The sequence below is a fragment of the Mustela nivalis genome (genome assembly GCF_964662115.1).
Source record: "Mustela nivalis genome assembly, chromosome: 5".
NCBI lineage: Eukaryota > Metazoa > Chordata > Mammalia > Carnivora > Mustelidae > Mustela > Mustela nivalis.
In genome coordinates, this window is record NC_139024.1 from 71966228 (window position 1) to 71987374 (window position 21147).

Consider the following 21147-nt stretch of genomic DNA (forward strand, 5'->3'; position numbering starts at 1 on the left):
TCTTTTGGTACCAGTTGAGACTTGATTTGTGAGCCAGTATGTGATCTGTTCTGGAGAATGTTCTATGTGCACTCAAGAAGAATGTGTATTTTGTTGCTTTAGGATAGAATGCTCTGAGTATATCTGTAAAGTCCTTCTGATTCAGTGTGTCTTTCAAAACCCTTATTTCCTTGTTGATCTTCTTAAATGGTCTGTCCATTGCAGTGAATGGGTGGTTAAAGTCCCCTACTATTATGTTATTTTTATCAATGTGTTTGTTTAATTTTGTTATTAATTGGTTTATGTAATTGGCTGCTCCCATGTTAGGAACACAGATATTTACAATTGTTAGATCTTCTTGTTGGAGAGACCCTTTAATTATGATATAGTGTGCTTACTCATCTCTTATTACAATCCTTGGTTTAAAATCTAATATTTGTGAGTTAAGGATTGCTACCCCAGCCTTCTTTCGATGTCCATTAGCATGATAAATTGTTTTCCACTCTCTCACTTTCAATTTGGAGCTGTCTTTGGACCTAAAATGAGTCTCTTGCAGATGGCATATCTATGGGTCTTGCTTTTTTTAATCCATTTTTTAAAAGATTTTATTTTTATTTATTTATTTGACATACAGAGATAACAAATAGGCAGAGAGTTGGGGTGGGGGGAAGCAGGCTCCCCGCTGAGCAGAGAACCTGATGCGGGGCTCGATCTCAGGCCCTGGGATCATGACCTGAGCCGAAGGCAGAGGCTTTAACCCACTGAGCCACCCAGGCACCCTTTTTATCCATTTTGATACCCTGTGTCTTTTGATTGGGGCATTTAGCCCATTTACATTCAGAGTAACCATGAAAGATATGGTATTACCCACAAAATATTTGTTGCTGTATATTGTCTCTGTTCCTTCTTGGTCTATGTTACTTTTGGGCTCTCCCTTCATTTCAAGTATTCTCTTTAATATTTCTTGCCGGTCTCGTGTAGTGTTCATGAATTCCTTTAGTTTCTTTTTGTCCTGGAAGCTCTTTATCTCTCCTTTATTTTGAATGACAGCCTTGCTGAATAAAGTATTCTTGGCTGTATATTTTTCTCATTTAGCACCCTGAATATATCCTGCCAGTTCTTTCTTGCCTGCCAAGTCTCTGTAGATGGGTCTGATGCCAGTCTAAAGTTTCTACACTTGTAACTTAACGATCTCTTGTCCCAAGCTGCTTTCAGGAATTTCTCTGTGTCTCTGAAATTTATAAACTTCACTGTTATATGTTAAGGCATCGACCTATTTTTATTGATTTTAAGGGGGTTCTCTATGCCTGATGGACTTGAATGCCTGTTCCTTCCCCAGATTAGGGAAGTTCTCAACTATAATTTTCTCAAATATACCTTCTTCCTCTTTCTCTCTTTCCTCTTCTGAGATCCCAATTATTCTAATATTGTTTTGCTTTATGGTATCATTTATCTCACAAATTCTCTCCTCATGATCCAGCAGTTTATCTTTCTCTCAGCTTCTTCATTCTTCATCATTTTGTCTTCTGTATCACTAATTCTCTCTACTGCCTCATTTATCCTAGCAGTTAGAGCCTCCATTTTTTATTGCATCTCATTAATAGCCTCTTGATTTCAACCTGATTAGATTTTAGTTCTTTTATTTCTCCAGAAAGAAATTCTCTACTGTACTCTATGATTTTTTATATTTTTTCTCTACAGTAGAGAATTTTTTTAAATTCTCTACTGTACTCTATGATTATAAAGATACTAACTAGTATCTTTATAATCATTTTTCTGAACTCTAGTTCTGACATCTTATTTATATCCATACTGATTCGGTACCTCACAATCAGTACTGCCTCTTGTTCTCTTTTCTGAGGTGAGTTTTTCTGTCTTGTCATTGTGTCCAGAGAAAAGTAGATGAAGGAGAGCACAAGATATTAAAATAGCAACAATGACCCCAGAGGAATATATAGGAAACTAATCAGAAGAGATCTGAAACAGAAAATAAAATAAAATAAAAGACAGAGAGAGAATATAATCAGACAGTTGAACAGATCAGAGCAATACACTAGATCCTGGGTGTATTTTGGTCTGTTAGAAAACCAGATCCCAAAATTATAAGGAAAGAAAAACTTCCATATAAAAAATAAAATTTAAATACAATGTAAGGATAGAATGTAACTGTAAGAAAGAAAATTTTAAAAGACTTCTGAAAGTTAATTAAATAATAAATTGAAAAGGAAAAAAGAAAAAAAAGTGGAAAAAAACTGGAAGACTAAAGAACCACGAGGAAAATAAACATGAATTCTATATACTGTTTTCCCCTAGCACTGGAGTTTTGCCATTCTATGTGATTGGTAAACTTGGTCTTAGCTGGATGTTCTTGCTGATCTTCTGGGGGTGGAACCTGTTGCACTGATTCTCAAGTGTCTTTGTCTGAGGCGGAACTACACTACTCTTGCCAGGGACCAGGCTAAGTAATCTGCTCAGTATTGCTCTACATCGGTTTTATTCCCTGAAAGCTTTCTGTACTGCTTTAGAGCATGAGAATAAAAATGGCAGCATCTGATCTCCAGTCCCAGAGCCAAAAGCTTAGGGCCCTACTCCTTAGTACACCCTCACAGAAAAGCAGTCAATCACTTCTGTCTCCTTTGTCTCTGTCCACACTCAATGCTTACCCAGCCTGGGACTGAGCTGGGTGACACATGACACTGACACATGACCCCATTTGGAGTCTCCAAACCCTAAAGATTCCTGCAGCAGGCACCCACGCAGACCTTCCCATGGAGGGAGGGGGGCTCACCCCAGTTCTGCCACTTACTGGGCCCCTAATAAGAGAGGGGTCACTTGACCATGCCATGGTTCATGATTTATGGCAATCCCGAGTTGAAAGTTCACTCCAGGGCTCACTGATTGCAGCTGGCTTCCCCACTCCAATGTCTGGGAACTCTGCCACACTCAGGCACCTCAGTCTTCCTGTGATCCCAGGGTTCCTGAGACCAGACTGTCCCATCTAGTGTTCCACCCCTGCTTAGCCACCTGTGTGCCTTTCAGGCAGGGACATCCGTCACTGGAGCAGACTTCTAAAAGTTCCGATATTGTGCTCTGCTGCTATACCACTTCCAAATGGCTGGGAAATGGAGGCTCCCTCCTCTATACTTTATCATCTGATATATTCCCTCGGATTCACCTCTCTGCACCTCCTACCTTGCAAAAAGCAGTCTCTTTTCCATTTGTAGAATTGCAGCAATTCTTTTCTTAAATCTCTGGTTGAGTTCACAGGTATTCAGCGTGATTTGGTAACTATCTAGTTGAATTCCAAAGACCAGACAAACTTAGGTCCCTTACTCTTCTGCCATCTTCCTCCCTTTGATTATAGTATTTAAATTAATGAGTGAGAAGTGAGTGTAAACAATCTTCAGAAGTACAGCTGAGAAGGAAAGAAAGCACTAATGAAATACCTGGGAAATTTGTGGAATTTACAGGATAATGGTGTCTCTAAAGCTGTTATGAGATCACCTGATATATTGAACTTAGAGGCTTCCGCCTCTAATACATCATGAAAATGGAAGACTGTTTTTTATGACCACAGCTTTTAAATTTAGGTAGATTTGTATATTTTGGTGGTATTTGTATATTTTTAAATCTAAATTTTTTACCTGAAGTTTTTAGGTAAATTATTTTTACATAGTGGGAGGAAGGACACAATTTATGAGGTCACTTTAACTATTTTGGAAAAAAAATGCAGCACATAAATTTGCTCAATTAAAAAGAAATACTCCTTTAGTTCTTTCTCATTGTCCAAAGAATTATGCTGCCTTTGGCTTCAGAACAATGGGACTTTTCGAATAATCTTTGACAGATAAAAAAGGTAAAGATTTATGGCAAAGGAAAGCATTTCTGAAAGAGGTGTTCCACATCGCCTTTGTGTACATGCATAAATTATAAACTGGGCTCAAGGGTTCAGTCACTATAATAGCTTTTTGCTCTCTTGAAGAAAATAGAAAATGCTCACTTAGGGGTTATTCTGTATTTCCATTAATGAATCTTCTAAGCTTGAATGATTTTAAATAGGATATTTATGTTCCTTGGTTCTAGTAGGCCAAGAACTTAGAAAAAAATATGTGTGATTAAAGTCTCTAAAGTAATAAATTTATGTGGACATTTAATAAAAAATACTGGTAACAATAGTAATAGTAAATGTTCAGCTAAAGATTTTTAAGGGGGATTCACAATCAAGGGAAAACAGACACTAAATCATATGTTCCTGGAGAATTTGATTAGTCTTCTATACTCAAGTTTAATAATGATGTTGAAGCTCTGATGAGCAATTCTGCACCAGAGTTGTAATCATGACAGGCAGGCACCCTTACTTAACCCAAATGAATGAACTAGGTGCTTTTTTCTTTAACTGTTTGGGAAAAATTAATTGAAGTCCAGTGCTTAACAAAGACATATAGACTATGACTTTAAAATAGCAATATTGTTTTACATAATAGGTTATAAAAGTTTCATTACTTTATACCCAGAATACACTTGCTTGCAAGGTTATCAGTGTCTTTAGTCAGGAATTTACTTTTATATTTGGCTTTTTGTTTCTGAAAATATGTTTAGATTAACTCATCAGCAAATCTATTTAATTAGACGTATAAGAATTCTTCCATCTCTGAATTTGAAATTATTTACCCATCATCTTTATATCAGTTTTGTTATTTAATTATTAAACCCAGCTAGTATTTCTTTTTAATTTTATTTAAATTCAGTTGATTAACATAAAGTGTATTTTTGGTTTCAGAGGTAGAGTTAGGTGATTCATCAATTGTATGTAATATCCAGTGCTCATTACATCACGTACCCTCCTTAATGCCCATCACCCACTTACTGCATCCCCCCACCTCCCACCCCTCCAGCCACCCTGTTTGTTTCCTAGAGTTAAGAGTCTCTTATGGTTTTTCTCCCTCTCTGATTATATCATATTTTATTTTTCCCTCCTTTCCTCTATGCTCCTGTTTTGTTTCTTAAATTCCACATATGAGGGAAATCATATAATTGTCTCTCTCTGATTGACTTATTTCACTGAGACCAGACTGCCCCACCTAGTGGGACATAATACCCTCTAGCTCTATCCACATCATTGCAAATGGCAAATTTCATTTTTTTGATGGCTGATTAATATTTCATTATATGTATACATGCATGCAATGTCTTCTTTATCCATTCATCTGTCAATGGACAGCTGGGTTCTTTTCATAGTTGGGCTGTTGTGGACAATGCTACTATAAACATTGGGGTACAGTGCCCCTTCAGATCACACTTGTATCTTTGGGGTAAATACCCAATAGTGCAATTGCTGAGTCATAGGGTAGCTCTATTTTTAACTTCTTGAAGAACCTACATACTGTTTTTCAGAGTGGCTGCACCAGTTTGCATTCCCAACAGCAGTGTAAGAGGGTTCCCCTTTTTCTGCATCCTCACCCACATTTGTTGTTTCCTGTCTTGCTAATTTTAGCCATTTTGACTGTAAACCCAGCAAGTATTAAGACTGCCTATTAAGGGGTACCTGGGTGGCTCAGTGGTTTAAAGCCTCTGCCTTCGGCTCAGGTCATGATCACAGGATCCTGGGATCGAGCCCTGCATCAGGCTGTCTGCCCAGCACGGAGCCTGCTTCCTCCTCTCTCTCTCCTCCTGCCTCTCTGCCTACTTGTGATCTCTGTCTGTCAAATAAATAAATAAAAATCTTCAAAAAAAAAAAAAAAAGACTGCCTGTTAATACTTCAGGATCAGAGTTTGTATTTGCATCTGCATATATTCTGAGATTTTTCTGGTAGGCTTAGCAGTTTTGAAGATTTTTAGAAGATATATGCTCCTTATGGGATAATATCTTTAGAAAAGTAGCTCATAACTATATTTGTTGAATTAAAATGGTGTATTAAATATATACTAACCTCACTGAACAAGAATTGCTCTTTCAAAGAGTTTCACAAACATTTAATTCTGTGAGATATGTCAAATCACAAAGCCATCATCATTACCTTCTGAAAGGCAAGCATAACCTAGAACCTTTTGAGAATAAGCATTAATTAATAAACAATGATGATTTGTTATATGCACTGAAGTTTTCTCCTGGAGAATTCTGCATCATTCTGTCTCCCTATTTGAAGCTATTTAAACCAATCTACTTGAGAATTACAATCAGCATATATCCTCTTTACCTTTATATCCAACTTTGAGATATATTCCACCTATTTTCATACGCATATATGTACTATATTTCTAAAATTATTCTTGGGAAAGAAGAGATCTGCAGTATATTCAATATATGCCTTGATGAAATGAACCATAATGTATAGTTTGAAATGTGGTAAGCATTGCACTACCTCTATTCATAATTAATGAGATTGGAAATTTCCTGAAGCCTGAGTATATGGAAAGTGTCATGTCAGAAAGGAAAACTCCCTTGCTTACCAGAAGAAACAAGCTGAAGGCTTGCTTTTCCTACTTGAGAATAACAGTTATGAAATATGGAACCATGGGGAGGTTTTATCCTCTCCAATTGAAATCAGATAAATTAAGATAGATATAGTGAATTGTTTTACAAAGTGAACTGTTTCTCTAACACTTTTCCTCAAACTATGTTTCCTACTGGTTTTATTTTAAATTACCATTTTATGAAATGATATTGATATTAGATATATTAGTTATTTTTAATTTCATACTTGGAAAAATTAAAAAATTACTAATCTTGTGTCCATCTCTTTTGGGGAGAAAATGTGGCTGTTCAGGAAAGTGGAACAGATATTGAGATGTGCAGATATACAGAACTTGGAATCAAAGCACAGGGAGGGAGTTTGGAAGCCAAGATAAAGATGCTAAAGAAAGAACTAAAATATAGAACAATAGCTCATTTTTAAAGGAATTTATAAATTATCTATTGGAAAGGTATGAGGTTAATTTAGGGGTTTGTTCACTCAGCCACCATCTCCTCATGCTGTTGTGGATGCTTTAAGGCAGTTTCCCAAAGTACCTAATTCTGAGTGTCACCCGTAATACTCTTGTCACCCACATTCTTAACAGGAGGGACCATGGATCTAGAAACATTGAGAAATGCTGTTTTAGAAGATGGAAGATGTGTTAGGTTTTGTTAGTATACTTGAGCAATTTATAATCTATTCTTGTGTCTCTAAACCTCAGTTTTGGTAATTGCAAAATGTAAAATACTTTTCTTGCCAGTTTTCAAGGTTAATAAGGTAAAAGGAAAATAGCTTCAGAAGGTTAGTGAAACTTATAAATTGACTAATAAGGTTTATGCTTTTGATTGTGTATATATCTGGGGGATGGGAGTGGCTTTGAGAAAGAGGGAAAAGTTAGAGGTATAATGAATGAATAAAGAAGATGAGTGTGTGTGCATATATATACAATGGAATATTATTCAGCCACCAAAAAGAACAAAGTTTTGCCATTTGTAATGAAATGAATGGAGCTAGAGTGTATTATGCTAAGCAAAACAAGTCAGAGAAGGACAAATACCATATGATTTCACTCATGTGGAATTTAAGAAACAAAATAGATGAACATATATGGGAAAAGGTAGAAAAAGAGAGGGAGTCAAACCGTAAGACCCTCTAAACTATAGGGAATAAACAGGGTTGCTGGAGGGAGGTGGGCAAAAGAGGAACTAAATGGGTCATGGGTATTAAGGAGGGCACTTGTTACGGGGCACTTGGGTGGCTCAGTTGATTAAGCATCCTTCTCTTGGTCTCAGCTCAGGTCCTAATCTCACAGTTGTGAGATCAAGGCCTGTGTTGGACTCAATGCTGGGCATGAAGGCTACTTTAAAAAAGGAGGGTGAGGGCACTTGTTGTGATGAACCACTAAATTCTACTCCTGAAACCAATATTACTCTATATGTTAACTAGCTAGAATTTAAATAAAAAAGAAATTGGAGGAAGGGACAAGTTTTTTGGGAAATAAAAAATTTTAAAAATAAAAATAGAACAAAGTTCTATTCAAAGTTCAATTTCCCAAGTTTATCATCTGGGTTTTATTTTTAAAGAGAATGTGAAATGCTGCTTGATGTATTTGTTTTTCTTTTCCTCCAAACCAACTATTCCTTTAAATCATTTATTTCAAATCAAACCTGACACCTCCACTAGTTAGACAAGGCGTTATTTCACCTAACCTCTTGTGTCCCAGCCAAGAGCTATTGACATCTACCATGAAGAGCCAAGCACAGCACCAAGTGCTTGAGTTCGGAAGTGTTTGCTAAATGGGCCAGCAAACAAATGAATCCTAAGTCTGACACCATCTCTTTCCGTGTCCTAGGCTAAAAATCTTGTGTCTGACTTTTACAGACATTTGGAGAAAAGTAGTTCACCATTCCCTTTGATAGTCTTTTCTAGGTTTTGTTTTATTTTTATGTGATAATAAAATTCCTATTCAAAAGGCTTTATTTCCCCTTATCTCCACCCTAAATTCCTTATGCTGTAGTTCAGCATGCTTTTGTATTTATATATCCAGGTTTTTTATTCAAATAAAATAAAACAAGTTCTCTTTTTATAGCAATTTTTGGCTGGAACTAATTTCCACTTTTTTGATAATTAGCTGCTTTCAGTAATTTATTTTTTAAATTCATTTAGCAGCAGCAACAGAAGAACCAGAAGTGATTCCAGACCCAGCCAAGCAGACAGACAGAGTGGTGAAAATAGCAGGAATAAGTGCTGGAATTCTGGTGTTCATCCTCCTCCTCCTAGTTGTCATACTAATTGTAAAAAAAAGGTAAGACCTGATTTTGTTCTGTCCCATTCACCTACCATTTATGTCAGTAGTTTTCAAATACTGTTTTATTTCTCTGAGCTCTTTTGAAATAGAACAAACAAGAAGAATTGAATTTTGACAATGTTGCCAGCATCTGAGTCTATTTCTCATGGTTCTTAAATAAATTCCTATCAGTTCCTTGTAGTTTGATTTTGGATATAAAGGTATATTTTTCATCAAGTTAACTTTGAAATTAATGTATGAATTTAAATTTCTCAGATGCAGAGAAACTTGAGATACTCATTTCTTACATTTTGAAATGTTATTTACTAATAATGGCAAAAGTATTTATTATGATTCTTGGATTACGGTCTGTGAATTAGTTTGTACTCTTTCTCTATTTTTCTACATGTTGGCTACATGTAAGAGATGAGAAGAATCTAAATATTATTTTGTGAAATTATATATTAAATATTCGCTGGCTCGATATTTCAGCACATTAATATGAAGAGTCTTTTTTTTTTTAATTGAACATCAGTCTTTTATACAATATCAACCAATACCGCCATCTCCTGGAATTCTATGAAGATATTAAGACCTACTGGAATTTAAACTAAACTCTATTCAGGAGATTAAAGTATACTCCTGCTGAAAAACATTTCAAAGTATACAGTTTTTATAACTTGAATTTTTTTCTTTCTATAAAATGTCATTATCTGTAAGGCATATCTTAGAAACTGATACAACCCTCCTATCGTTCCTATCATATGTTTTAGATTATACTGCAGTTTGGAAGGACTTTTAAACAAGTCTTTACATGCAGAGTACAGTCCTAAAATAGCTTTGTGTATAGATGTGTTTGAAATTTTTGATTATATCAAATACTAAATGATGTTGCTTACATTATATTAAATCATATACTGTTAGGATTGTTTTATACTCAAGTCATTAACAGTATAGATAAGACTCATACTACATGTTTAATCAATCCATCAGAGTTTATTTTAATGTATTGCCTCCTTACAATTATCCCCTGGAGATATATATGTTGGAGAAGACACATCTGCATTAGAAACATTAGGTATGCATTATAGTGTTTTGTGTTAAATTAGCTACATACGTGCTTTCCCTAATAGTGCTTTCTCTTTTTGCTGTTGTCTACCTCTGTGGTTGGAGAATACATCATAATTGAGACAGGAAGGTTTAAGTATTTTAGTAATATGAATTTGCCAATCAAGGTCAATAAAATGGCTGATTGTAATCTCTCAGATCTTATGTCTCTATTTAGTTTCAATTTATATTTGCAGTTAACTAAATTGTTTATAGAGAGTTAATTAAACTTTGCTTCACGATTAAAACCATTCCAGTCCCTTCAAATTGGAAACGAGAGCATGAAGTTGGCCTCTGATTATGTCCTCACTCAGTTAGAACTGGGTTAAGCTTATTGGTTTTATTTGTTATTTATTCAACACTTTTTTAAATGTTATAGTAGCCTTCATTATCCATGGCCCTCTGTTTCAGAAATAATAGCAACAAAAAAAAATGTGAAACATAAATTTCCTAAAGTAAACCAAAATAATCTCTAAGCATGATTATTTTTGTGTGGGTAAAATGCTCTGGCAACTGTCTAAAATTGCATAATGTATGAATTCTTTTTCTGGTTCATATTTTAAATGGTTGGCCTCTCTATTAAAATGCTTCACGTTTGACTTTTCGTAATTATACATTGATTGTCTTTTGATAGAAAGTATACCAGGGCCTTTGTTTCTCTTCCTCACCACAACCTGACCAGGAAGAGTTGCAATTTTATAGACAGAGAAAGTTACATATTTAGGTATATTTCCCTCCAATATATAATATCAGAACTAAATTATGTGAATCCCTTATCTAATCAACTTTGTAATGACTTTATTCAACGTAGTATGTCTCACATGTATCATGTATGATTTAATCGCTAATCTTTATTATACATACACAAAGGCACAGATTTTATAACAACATATTGCATAGTATCAAGCTTAATCAATTTTAATATATAATCTTTCCTTTTTAATACACAGATTTATAATAAAACTAATATGAGACCAAACTATTTTAGTCTCTTATGATCTTTATTTTTATGGGAAATTAAGTTTCTCAAGACTTTATGACTCACTAGGAATAATAGACATGTTGAAAAAAGTTCTATGTATTTTTGAGTTTTGTGTAAAGATATGGTTTGGAATTTAATTTAGTAAAATTCTACAGCTAAGGGTATATATAAAGTAAGTTTTTAGGCTAAGAAAAGGGATAGTGCATCTCTCAAAACGCAATGTCATTTTTTTTTTAATTTAAACGCTGTTGAATTATTTCCAAATGTATGCCATTTTTTCATTGGTTATGTATTATATTTTAAATGTGCAGCATGAATACATTATTAATTCCCAACATAAATTGAAATTATGTTCAATGCAGTAAATGTTTGTATATGATATTATGATCACATACATCTACTGTGGACATATCTCCGTGTATATATAGTGCATGGGGCATATGTATATTCACATAATATATGTATGCACCCCTGTACGATTAAGATAAAACAACTTGTTTAGAAATTTAGTTGTCACTCTGCATATAGTCTATATTAATAGATATTTATGTTTTGTATTTGAAGAAAAATAGTCAATTTAGTGTACAAGTTCTATACACAGCAGTTCCATCTGTCATGGCATTTTGATGGTAATAGATAATATTATGCTTAACTGCATGTTGAAATACACAATCCATTTAATTTTTTTAATTTTTCTGGCAGCAAGAGAAATATCAGCATGCTGTTTTCCAAATTTTGTATTTTAAATTTTATTTTTCTATTGCATATCTGTCTGTTTAATTGCATGGCAAAAAAAAATATATATATATATATATCTAACCAAATGCATGAGCAAATTGAAATGCAAACCAAACCAAACCAAACAAAACATGACTTTTATTTTATTTTACTTTATTTTATTTTATTTTATTTTTTAACGCACATTTTTCTGCTTTATTGAATGTGACAGAGTCACGCTTTTCATTCACCATTGCTTCTCTTTTTCCACTGTCTGTGATTTGCTTGCCAGGAGGAGCTACTATTCTTACTCCTACTACCTGTAAGTAGAAAACGGGTGATATACAACTTTACATGTGTTAAAGATGCAGTATCCCTTTTCAAAAAACAGAAACAAAAAAATCTTAAAATGTTTGTGATTTTGGTGATATTTTCTGGACTCTAAAATATAAAGTTAACCATTAACTTATTTTGTTAATCTTTTTAAAAAGGGATATTGTATTTCTGTATGTTCAGCTACTTTTAATTTTATTTATAATTTTCCACTAGTAGCTTTAGACTACAGCCCAAAACATCATTTATTTACTTAAGTCAAACCTGTATCTTATAAACATGATACCTCATACTACAAATCAGGTCAGGTCTAACTGTGATAATATCTTTCTCCACATTTCCAGGAATCCAGGATGGATTATAACTTCAGAACACCTTTGGTCTGGCCATCTAGGCAAGCAGTATGCTCTTGTTTAAAGAAGAAATAGATAAAACAAATAGATAAAATAAACTCTTCTAAAAACAAATAGATAATATGATAATGTTGCAATGACACAGAAACAAAAAAGTACCTTTTTAGAAAAGAAAAACTGAGTTAATTTATTATAACTTAAACAGGACAAAGATTTTATAAAACCAAGACCAAAAGAACCCTCTTATCCTACGTAAAACACACCTAGGTGTCCTCTCTTTTCCTTTTCTCTTCCAAACCCTTAGCTCACCCTATACTTAGGTATGGACCGTTAGTTTGAATAAGGACAGAGAATATTGTTCCTTCTATTTCTCTAGTCATCTTCAGTTTCTTACCAAAGATGCCAGGGTATTCATCCAAGTCAAAAGAATGATATTAGAAAATATTCTTGGACATTGCTTGATCAATTTTGATGCACCAACTTCTAAGACTTAAGGGTTGTGATTAAGTATGTTTGGGGGCATTTATCCCACAGTATTTATTTTACGAGGTAAATTTAAGCTAGCTTTACAATAAAATTTGGTAAGAGTCTCAATGACTATAACAGAGATCTGCCAGTATTTTAAATATCATAAATGCTTGGCTTATAATCTGCTGAAACAAGCAGGTGTAAACTAACAGTGCTCTTAGCTTATTGTGATGAATCATAATATCCTTGTTAAATCATATTTGATGAAGCCAAAGGTAATTAACTGTACCATTTCATACAATTATGGAACACTTTTCCTCTTTATAGCCCACCCATATATTCACCTGCAGAAGTTTATGCTGTTGGCTGCTTAGATAATGAAACTCATTTGCACATCTGTCAAACTCAAGTAGTTGCAAAATGAATTGCCTAATTGTCCTGAAGTGTACCATATATACATATATTTTCTACACACACACACACACTCACACACACTGCTCAGAGAGGGAAAAAAGCATCAAACATAGGAATCAATAAGTATTGATAAGAATGTCAGTAAGCTTATCATTAACCATTGATGTACCTATAGTGTTAGAATGGGATTGGCTTCTTAGTGGATGGGTAACATTTCTTTATTCTAGGCTATATAGTAGGTTATGGTACTGTTACTGTAATACTTAGGACTGTTAACATTAATGATTATAGTTCAAAAGAATGTCACAGATATGTGATTTTTAAAGCTACTTAAACATAACTAATCTAAATCTAAACATATCTAATCTAAACATATATACCTACCCTGAATTGGAGATTTTTTTAATAAAAGCAAATAAATAAATAAAATTTAAAAGAAAACCAGTTGTGATCTTTGAGCTAACATTCATTGGCATTGTCATAGTGACGGTCACTCGTGACCAAAACACTTTAACTCTAATGTTAATTTTTATTTTTCAATAACCTGAATTAAAACCTACCTCACAGGGTTGTTGTGAGGGTTAAGGTATAAAAAACCAAGTTGATAATGCATGGCTGGCAAATAGTAACAAAGTTTAAATTACTCCCGCCCCATAATTTGTCATCTAACAAAGGTTTGTGAATCTGAAAAGTCTTTTATTGCCATGAAAACTTTATCTGTTGTACATTTGACAATTGCCTCTTATTTTTCCTTAATCACAAAATGTACATATAAATTATATATGTTTTAAAGTAAAGCCTAAAACTTTAAACTTGTCTTTTCTAAATGCTTTGAACTGCCCATCCTCAAAATTTTAACATTATTTTTAATCCATATTTCAAATTGTGTTATTTTTATCCAGTTTAGTCTCTAATTTTTTGAGGGATGATTCTTCTTGCCCAAGAAACAAAGACGAGGAGTTATTTCTTAAATTGTGCTTTTTTTTTTTTAACTGTTTTAACACTTTTAAGGGGCAAAACATTTGGCTGTGTTCACATGCATTTTCTCAAATTTATGACAACTAATGTTTAATTCCTAGAGCCTAGTAGATGCTTCATATTATGTTCTTGTAATGTGGCATTTTAAAAAAGTGTCAGCAACTGGATATAATGTAATAGTTTAGGCTAGAACCAGGTCATTCCTCCCTATTTATTAGATTAATAACCTTGTACAAGTTATTGAACTTGTCTGAGCCTCAGTGAACTCATCTATGCAGTTAGAATCCTCATCCCTTTTTCAGTGGGTTGATCTGAGAATTAGTTGAGTGAACAATTGAGAAGTGTGAAGCATAACAAGCCTAACTCATCCATTCAAAAAGCATTTATTGACTTTCTGCTATGTCCCAGATATGCTATAAGTGCTATGAGTAATCGTCTTCTCTCCATGGAACACACAGTGGGGAAACAGAGTGAAACCATTAACCATTGCCATTAACCATGCATTGATATATGTCATAGGCAGAAAACATGGTGCTATAAAAATACCTAGCAGGGGAGCACCTGGGTGACTCAGTTAAGCGTCGAACTCTTGATCTCAGCTAAGGTCTTGATCTCAGGGTCATGAGTTCAAGCCCCGTGTTGGGCTCCATGCCTAGCTATTTTAAAAAACAAACAAACAAACAAACAAAAAAAAAAAAAAAAAACAAAAAAAACCACCTAGCAGGGAAACCTAACTGGAGGCGGGTTGTATTCGGATCAGAGAAGCCTCCTGATGCAGTGAGACAGAATCGAAGAGCACCAGATATTAGAGGGAAAGGAACATTGTTGGTCAAAGAACAAATACCTTATATGATGGTCTAGGAGTAAGTTTGCAAAGTAAAATCTGCAGACTTAAAATATGACCTGCTGATGTTTAATTTGCCCCATACATGGTCTTAAGAAATAGATTGACTTGAAAAAAAATCAGGAAATTGAACATAAATATTCAGATTCATGACTTGTCTTTAAAAATAATTTTTAAAATCAGAAGTTCAACACTGGGATTAAATGCCAGTAGTCACTTAGACCTAGTTGCCCCCTAAATGGCTTTCTAGTTCTCCACCATCCCCACCTTCCACACAATGACTTAGCACTAGCAACAGCAGTCATCTGTATTCCCTGTCTGAAATCTTTAAGATTTTTGTGGGTTTTTTACCCCTTAGCCTAGAAAAAAGAGATATTAACTCTTTCAATGAATGCAGCAAATATTACTAATAAATGAGGATGGTAATGGTCATGGTAGTGATGGTGGTGGTGATAGTTCTTGTTACACTTTTGTCATTGTTGTCCAGTTATTAGTACTGTCATTACCATTATTATTATTATTTCTTTTAAAAAAGTAATGCCATTTGCATCCCAAAGCCTAGTTTCTGACTATTTTATTTAAGTGCCAAATCTGTTGTATCAATCAATGTATTGGGTGTGTTGGGTATGAACCTCCCACCGAGGCCAAGTACTATAGTACTCAGGAAGAAAAATCCAGACTATGTCTCAAATTGCCACATTCATTTTATGAAGGAAAAGCCCTTGGACACAAACACAACCATTACATGAACCTTAAAAAAAAAATTGTAGTATATTTACTCTAGGATAGATTCTAATGAGAATCAGAAGAATATGTCCTAGTTAATGATCTAGCTGAGAGATGGCGTTCTTCAGACAACTGAGGAATAATTCCAAGGCAACATAACTGCTGCCATAAACATAATCTGGCTACTGCAGGCTTTTAGAATGCCTTTATTTATATTATATATAAATTGCTTTGTTAATGTGATATAAATGTTTTATATACAGTTAATAGTCTTTTATTGCGTGTTTTATGTGTAACATTCACAAAGAACCAGAATATGTTTCATATCCTAGATAAAGATGTCAATATTTGAGTAGTTCCAACGTCTCACTCTACTAATTTCTAAATCCCCTCAGTTACTTGACCTGCTGCATTTATAAGGCACTTCTTCAGTTAAGACTCTGCCACATGGTTCTAAAACTCATTTTTAGGATTTGACCATGGCTATAACTCAAGATTATGATCATTTGTATAATGTGTCAACATTGTATTTTTCAACCTTTCTCAGGGTACTTTTCTTACACAGTATATAATTTTTCCATATATTTGTGTATTTGTATTAAATCTAGCAGTGGTAAATTCTGCAATTCTCCAGATTAGTTTGGGAATTAATGTTATAAATATGCTGCTAAATGCGTTAATGCTACATATGTTACATTTTTCCTGAATGATAAAACAAAGAATGAAGAATGATATTTCTTTGTGCATCTTAACTGGGTAACTCTAGTAAATTACACTTGGAAAACTAGTCAACTTCTAAAAGGTGATCAAAAGAATTAATCACCCGAAAAACAAAACTTAGCCTTAGCTTAAATTTTCCTTAAACAGTTTTACTAAGAAAGTATTTATTTATGGCTTTAATAAAGCATAGTCATAATTTATGGCTGTTTTAATGATAAGAGAAATGAAAGACTTCGTTTGACCACTTGAATGTTGAGATATCCATATGACAAATAGTTGTATAGCTACCAGCAGGTGTCATTTGAATATCCAACCTAATTCCTGAAATTAGGAAACTTAGAGATTCCAAACTACATCTATATGTATTCTTATCCTTGGGCTTTCTCGAACTGCTTACTGCTGGTGTCAACTCTCCTTCAAGCCTCACACTAAGGTTTCCCATCTGTATTTGCCTTGGCAGCAAACTTGCTAAAAAACGCAAAGACGCCATGGGGAACACCCGGCAGGAGATGACTCACATGGTGAATGCTATGGACAGAAGTTATGCTGATCAGAGCACGCTGCATGCAGAAGACCCTCTTTCCATCACCTTCATGGACCAGCATAATTTCAGTCCAAGATGTAAGTTCTTCATTAAAATCCTAATAAGTGATTTTGAAGCCCTTTAAATCACTTTGAATTCAACATGTTAATTTTGAATGGTGAGAAAAAGTAAGACAGAAATGGACAAAGCAGCCAGAAAGAGAAACATGTTAGGGAATATTATGGAATTTTTAAGAGGACTTGTTTTCAGTCTTGATACTGGATTTCGTTGAACTGCAAACTGTATGAATTTTATTACTGTATCATAAATGATATCCATATACTACTTAATACCAAATCATATGTCATTGCTCTAAGTTGAAATACTTGATTGCCTACATAAAATTAGCTCACTTCAGAATTTATTTATAATTATTTTGCCGTTTGAGTCTTCTTTTGTGTAAGGTGAAGTTCCTTTAGAACTTGAACATCATAATTCTTTCTGGGAATTAATGGCATGGGTAAAATTATTCTATTATTCTACAACGAGTCCTGGAGAATTTCAGTAATAGAACATTAACTAGGGGAAAGAAGAGACAACATGCTCTTAAGTATCTTATGTGAAATCCAAAAATTTATTTGAACTGGGGGATTGGCAGGGAATGGTAAAATCCATCCATCCATCTGTTCATCTATATTAAAAATTCCTGATGTTGATCTATAAAGGCAGGACTTCTAAAACATTGATGCTTAAGTACTCCTTCATGGCAGATGATTTGAATAATTGCCCCATAATCAATATTACTGTCTATCTTCAGATTTCCTATGAATTTTATATTCTGTTCTATAGCACTGTGTTTATTTTGGTCCTTAAATTTTAAGTGAAATTACCTGTTCCTTCAAATCCTCATGTACAAGCAATACATGAGGAAAACAAATCATGTTTATCCCTGGCCATGTATACACAGAGGCATTCTCAAATTCCAGAGATTTGCCTACTCCAGTTTGAAATATGGATATAAGAAAGAAGCAAACAAAAGAAATATCATTTCCTATACAGATTATACACATACGTAGTGGGGAGGTTGAGAAAATAAGGGATTTGTAGGTTGTGTGTATTTATTTATTTATTTATTTATTTATTTATTTATTAAGATTTTATTTATTTATTCAACAGACAGAGATCACAGGTAGGCTGAGAGGCAGGCAGAGAGAGAGGAAAGGAAGCAGGCTCCCTGCTGAGCAGAGAGCCTGATGCGGGCTCTATCTCAGGACCCTGGGATCATGACTTGAGCTTAAGGCAGAGGCTTTAACCCACTGAGCCACCCAGGTGCCCTGGTTGTGTGTATTTATGTCTTTTCAGAAAGGGAAGGGTTTTTTTCCTGCAGTGTTCAGCTTGGTGAAAATTTTCAGTAATTACTGGCATCATTTTCCTTGATATATATCAACACCAAATTAATAGCTGTAATGCTGTATGAGTCATTTTGGAATTTAATTTTAATCATGATAGGGTCTTTTTATTTACTTCACTCCTATTTGACTATAATATATATGATAGAGAAAAATATAAAATACTGGTTTTGTTGAAAATAAGTTTTGCTGATAATATAGATGTACCATCTCTCTAACCACTTTTTTTTAGTAATTAATCAAAAGACATTTGAGAGCATTTTTGTTCCCCACACTTTTCTACCTATTGCCTATGTTAATATTTTATTAGGAAGCTTGAATTCAGCAGTGTAACCAACTGTAGATATCTGCTTACAAACTTGGAAAAAGGATAAACTCTGTTTGTTACAGTTAGCTGAAAAAAAAATGTATTTGGAATGAATGTGAGATAATTATTTCTCCAAGTACCTTGCACTTGAGAGATTTAAATGGGTCTTCCCCCGCCCCCATGTTATAATCTTTATAATGTCAAGTTGAATCTTCCTAGCTTTTAAAATTGAACGGAGAACTGAACTTTAATTATAGATGCACCTTTCCTGGTGTTTTGAGATAACCCAAGCTGAAAAAGAGAATTTTGCCTTTGCCAGTTATAATAATCAAAGTTGAGTAGTTATATTTCCTAAGAAACATAAATCTATTTTAAGGAAAAATGTAAAGTACAACTTGAGGGCAATATATTCCTTCATGAGCTCTGTTTTCCTGCAGTGCCCAATGATCCACTTGTGCCGACTGCTGTGTTAGGTGAGGCCCTAATTCTTTATCATTCTTCCTTGCATGGATCACACATCCTTGCATGACTTAAAGCTTTGTCTACATAGTAATTATTTACAGTGTAGGAAGCAGCTTGATTTTGAAAACTAAGTCATGATCTTATCAAAGAGAACAACTGTCATCAAACCAATCAGAGCTAGTGGATTTCTAATCAGTAAAATGCTTTATTTAAAGCAACACATTTTTAAAGTCTTGGTTCTGTTAGATTTGGAGCAAAAGTACAGTGACCCTTCATATCTGGCTAACGTTTGCATATGCAGGTTAGCAGAATGAAGCAAGTGCACTTGCACCCTCAAGGGCCAGTGCTACCTGAATGATTTAGTTTATATAAAAAAAATTCTGCTTGATAGAAAGATTTTTCTCAATCCTCCTAAGTTTATAGCAACTTATAAAGAACACATTTCCAAGGAGCATTTGCTTTAGTTTTGTCTTTATTAAGAATTTATAAATGCAGGTGAAGTTACTATAATATTGATGTGGAGTCTGCATTCTATATGCATCTTACATGATGTGTTATCCTTCAAGATATCTAGAATAACCAAGCTTTACCACTATACAACATCTTAGACCAGTGGTACTGTTTGTAATGAATAAGGCCTTTTCAAATGTAAAATTAATGTTTAACTGTATATTTAAGAATGGGATGAGTTTCATTTTAATTTGTACTCTATTCCTTGACTAATTACATACCAGTGATTCATGACCAGCTTGCATATATGTTAAGAATCTCTGTGTTAGTTTTACCCCCGTGTTTTATTTAAGATTTTACCAAAGAAATATGGAAATTGCCTGATAAATATACCTAAAAGTTACCAATTCTCTCATTAAATATAAAAATTCAAATTTCTTGCAAACATAAAACTTTATCTTACATTTTATGCATGTTTTTACTATCCATGTATTCAAGATTTAAACATATTTTTAAAGTATTTGGAAACAGTTCAACTAATTCAGTTAAGTGAAACACACCTCTTTTTTACTAAAATAATTTTTAAACTTACAATTTTATAATATAAAGAATATATATTCTGAAAAAAATCTGAAAGTCAATGTTCTCTTTCTCTGATTGAACTCTCCTTTTGATGTCCATACCAATAATGGCAGGGAAGTAAACTGGGGAATTCATCCCAATGGGTAGACCAATCGTGTAAGGAGGAGCCAGGAATCATGATCATTGGGATGGTACCAAATGCCTCTGAAAATGTCATCTTCTGTTAAGCAGAATGCTGCCACCATCAAATTAATAAGTAAAATCCACTTAAAATATTAAAAACTCACTGAGGAAAAGTTAGTTACCTAAATGTTAAAATTTCATTACAGTAATATTCTAAGAAAATGTTGAATTTGGTCCAAGTCTCAGTTCTCCTGGGGACTCACAGTATGAACCCATGAAACTGCCTTATGTCTTTGCTTTCCCATCTGTAAACTTTTTCACAGTTTTATAAAGAGAAAGTGAAATAATATATGTGAGTTTTACAAACTATAATGTTTAAAAGATTATTATAAGAATTTTCCCTGTGAAAAGGGATATTTATGTTTAAGGAAGGCTAGAGTTAACACAAAAGTCATAAAATCTATCCATAGACGCAATTGTTATGCATTTTATTGCATTTTGAAAGTCAAGCTGGTTGGTGTTTTTTTTTTTAATATTCTTTAAAAACTAAATCTCATGAATCATATTAGTTGTAGAAATTATTTCTTGTATTTTTCATCATTTTTAGAATTATAGTGTTTACAGTTATTTTAACTCACTTGATTTTGTATTTGTGAAGCAATTTTTGAGATCACTTCAAATATTGCTTAATATTAATACCTACGTACTGATTTTAAAAACACTTCAAACTTTTCATATTGATTCATATTTTTGTGTTTTTTGTGTTTTACTGCTTCATTGGGTTAAAGTCCCTATTACTGGTAAGTGCATTGCAAAGAATTCTAGAAAACCTTTCCATCAAGAGTATACGGAGTTATTATTCTTAAATGTGTAATAAGATAATGATTAGAACATGTACTCTCACTTACTAGCGATATCATTAGGTGGT

General features: G+C 33.7%; 1 protein-coding gene across 7 annotated transcripts in view; it reads left to right on the forward strand.

Moving 5' to 3' along the window:
* Positions 1-21147, forward strand: part of PTPRK (protein tyrosine phosphatase receptor type K) — a 560500-nt gene that overhangs the window by 510104 nt on the left and 29249 nt on the right. For 2 of the 7 annotated variants that reach the window (XM_082729858.1, XM_082729856.1), the window contains exons 14-17: positions 8601-8739; positions 11820-11849; positions 16824-16984; positions 19040-19075. In XM_082729858.1, the coding sequence (XP_082585984.1) occupies positions 8601-8739; positions 11820-11849; positions 16824-16984; positions 19040-19075 (366 nt within the window). The remainder of the gene's footprint in view (positions 1-8600; positions 8740-11819; positions 11850-16823; positions 16985-19039; positions 19076-21147) is intronic. The other 5 variants (XM_082729854.1, XM_082729853.1, XM_082729857.1 and 2 more) reach the window with 4 other exon arrangements.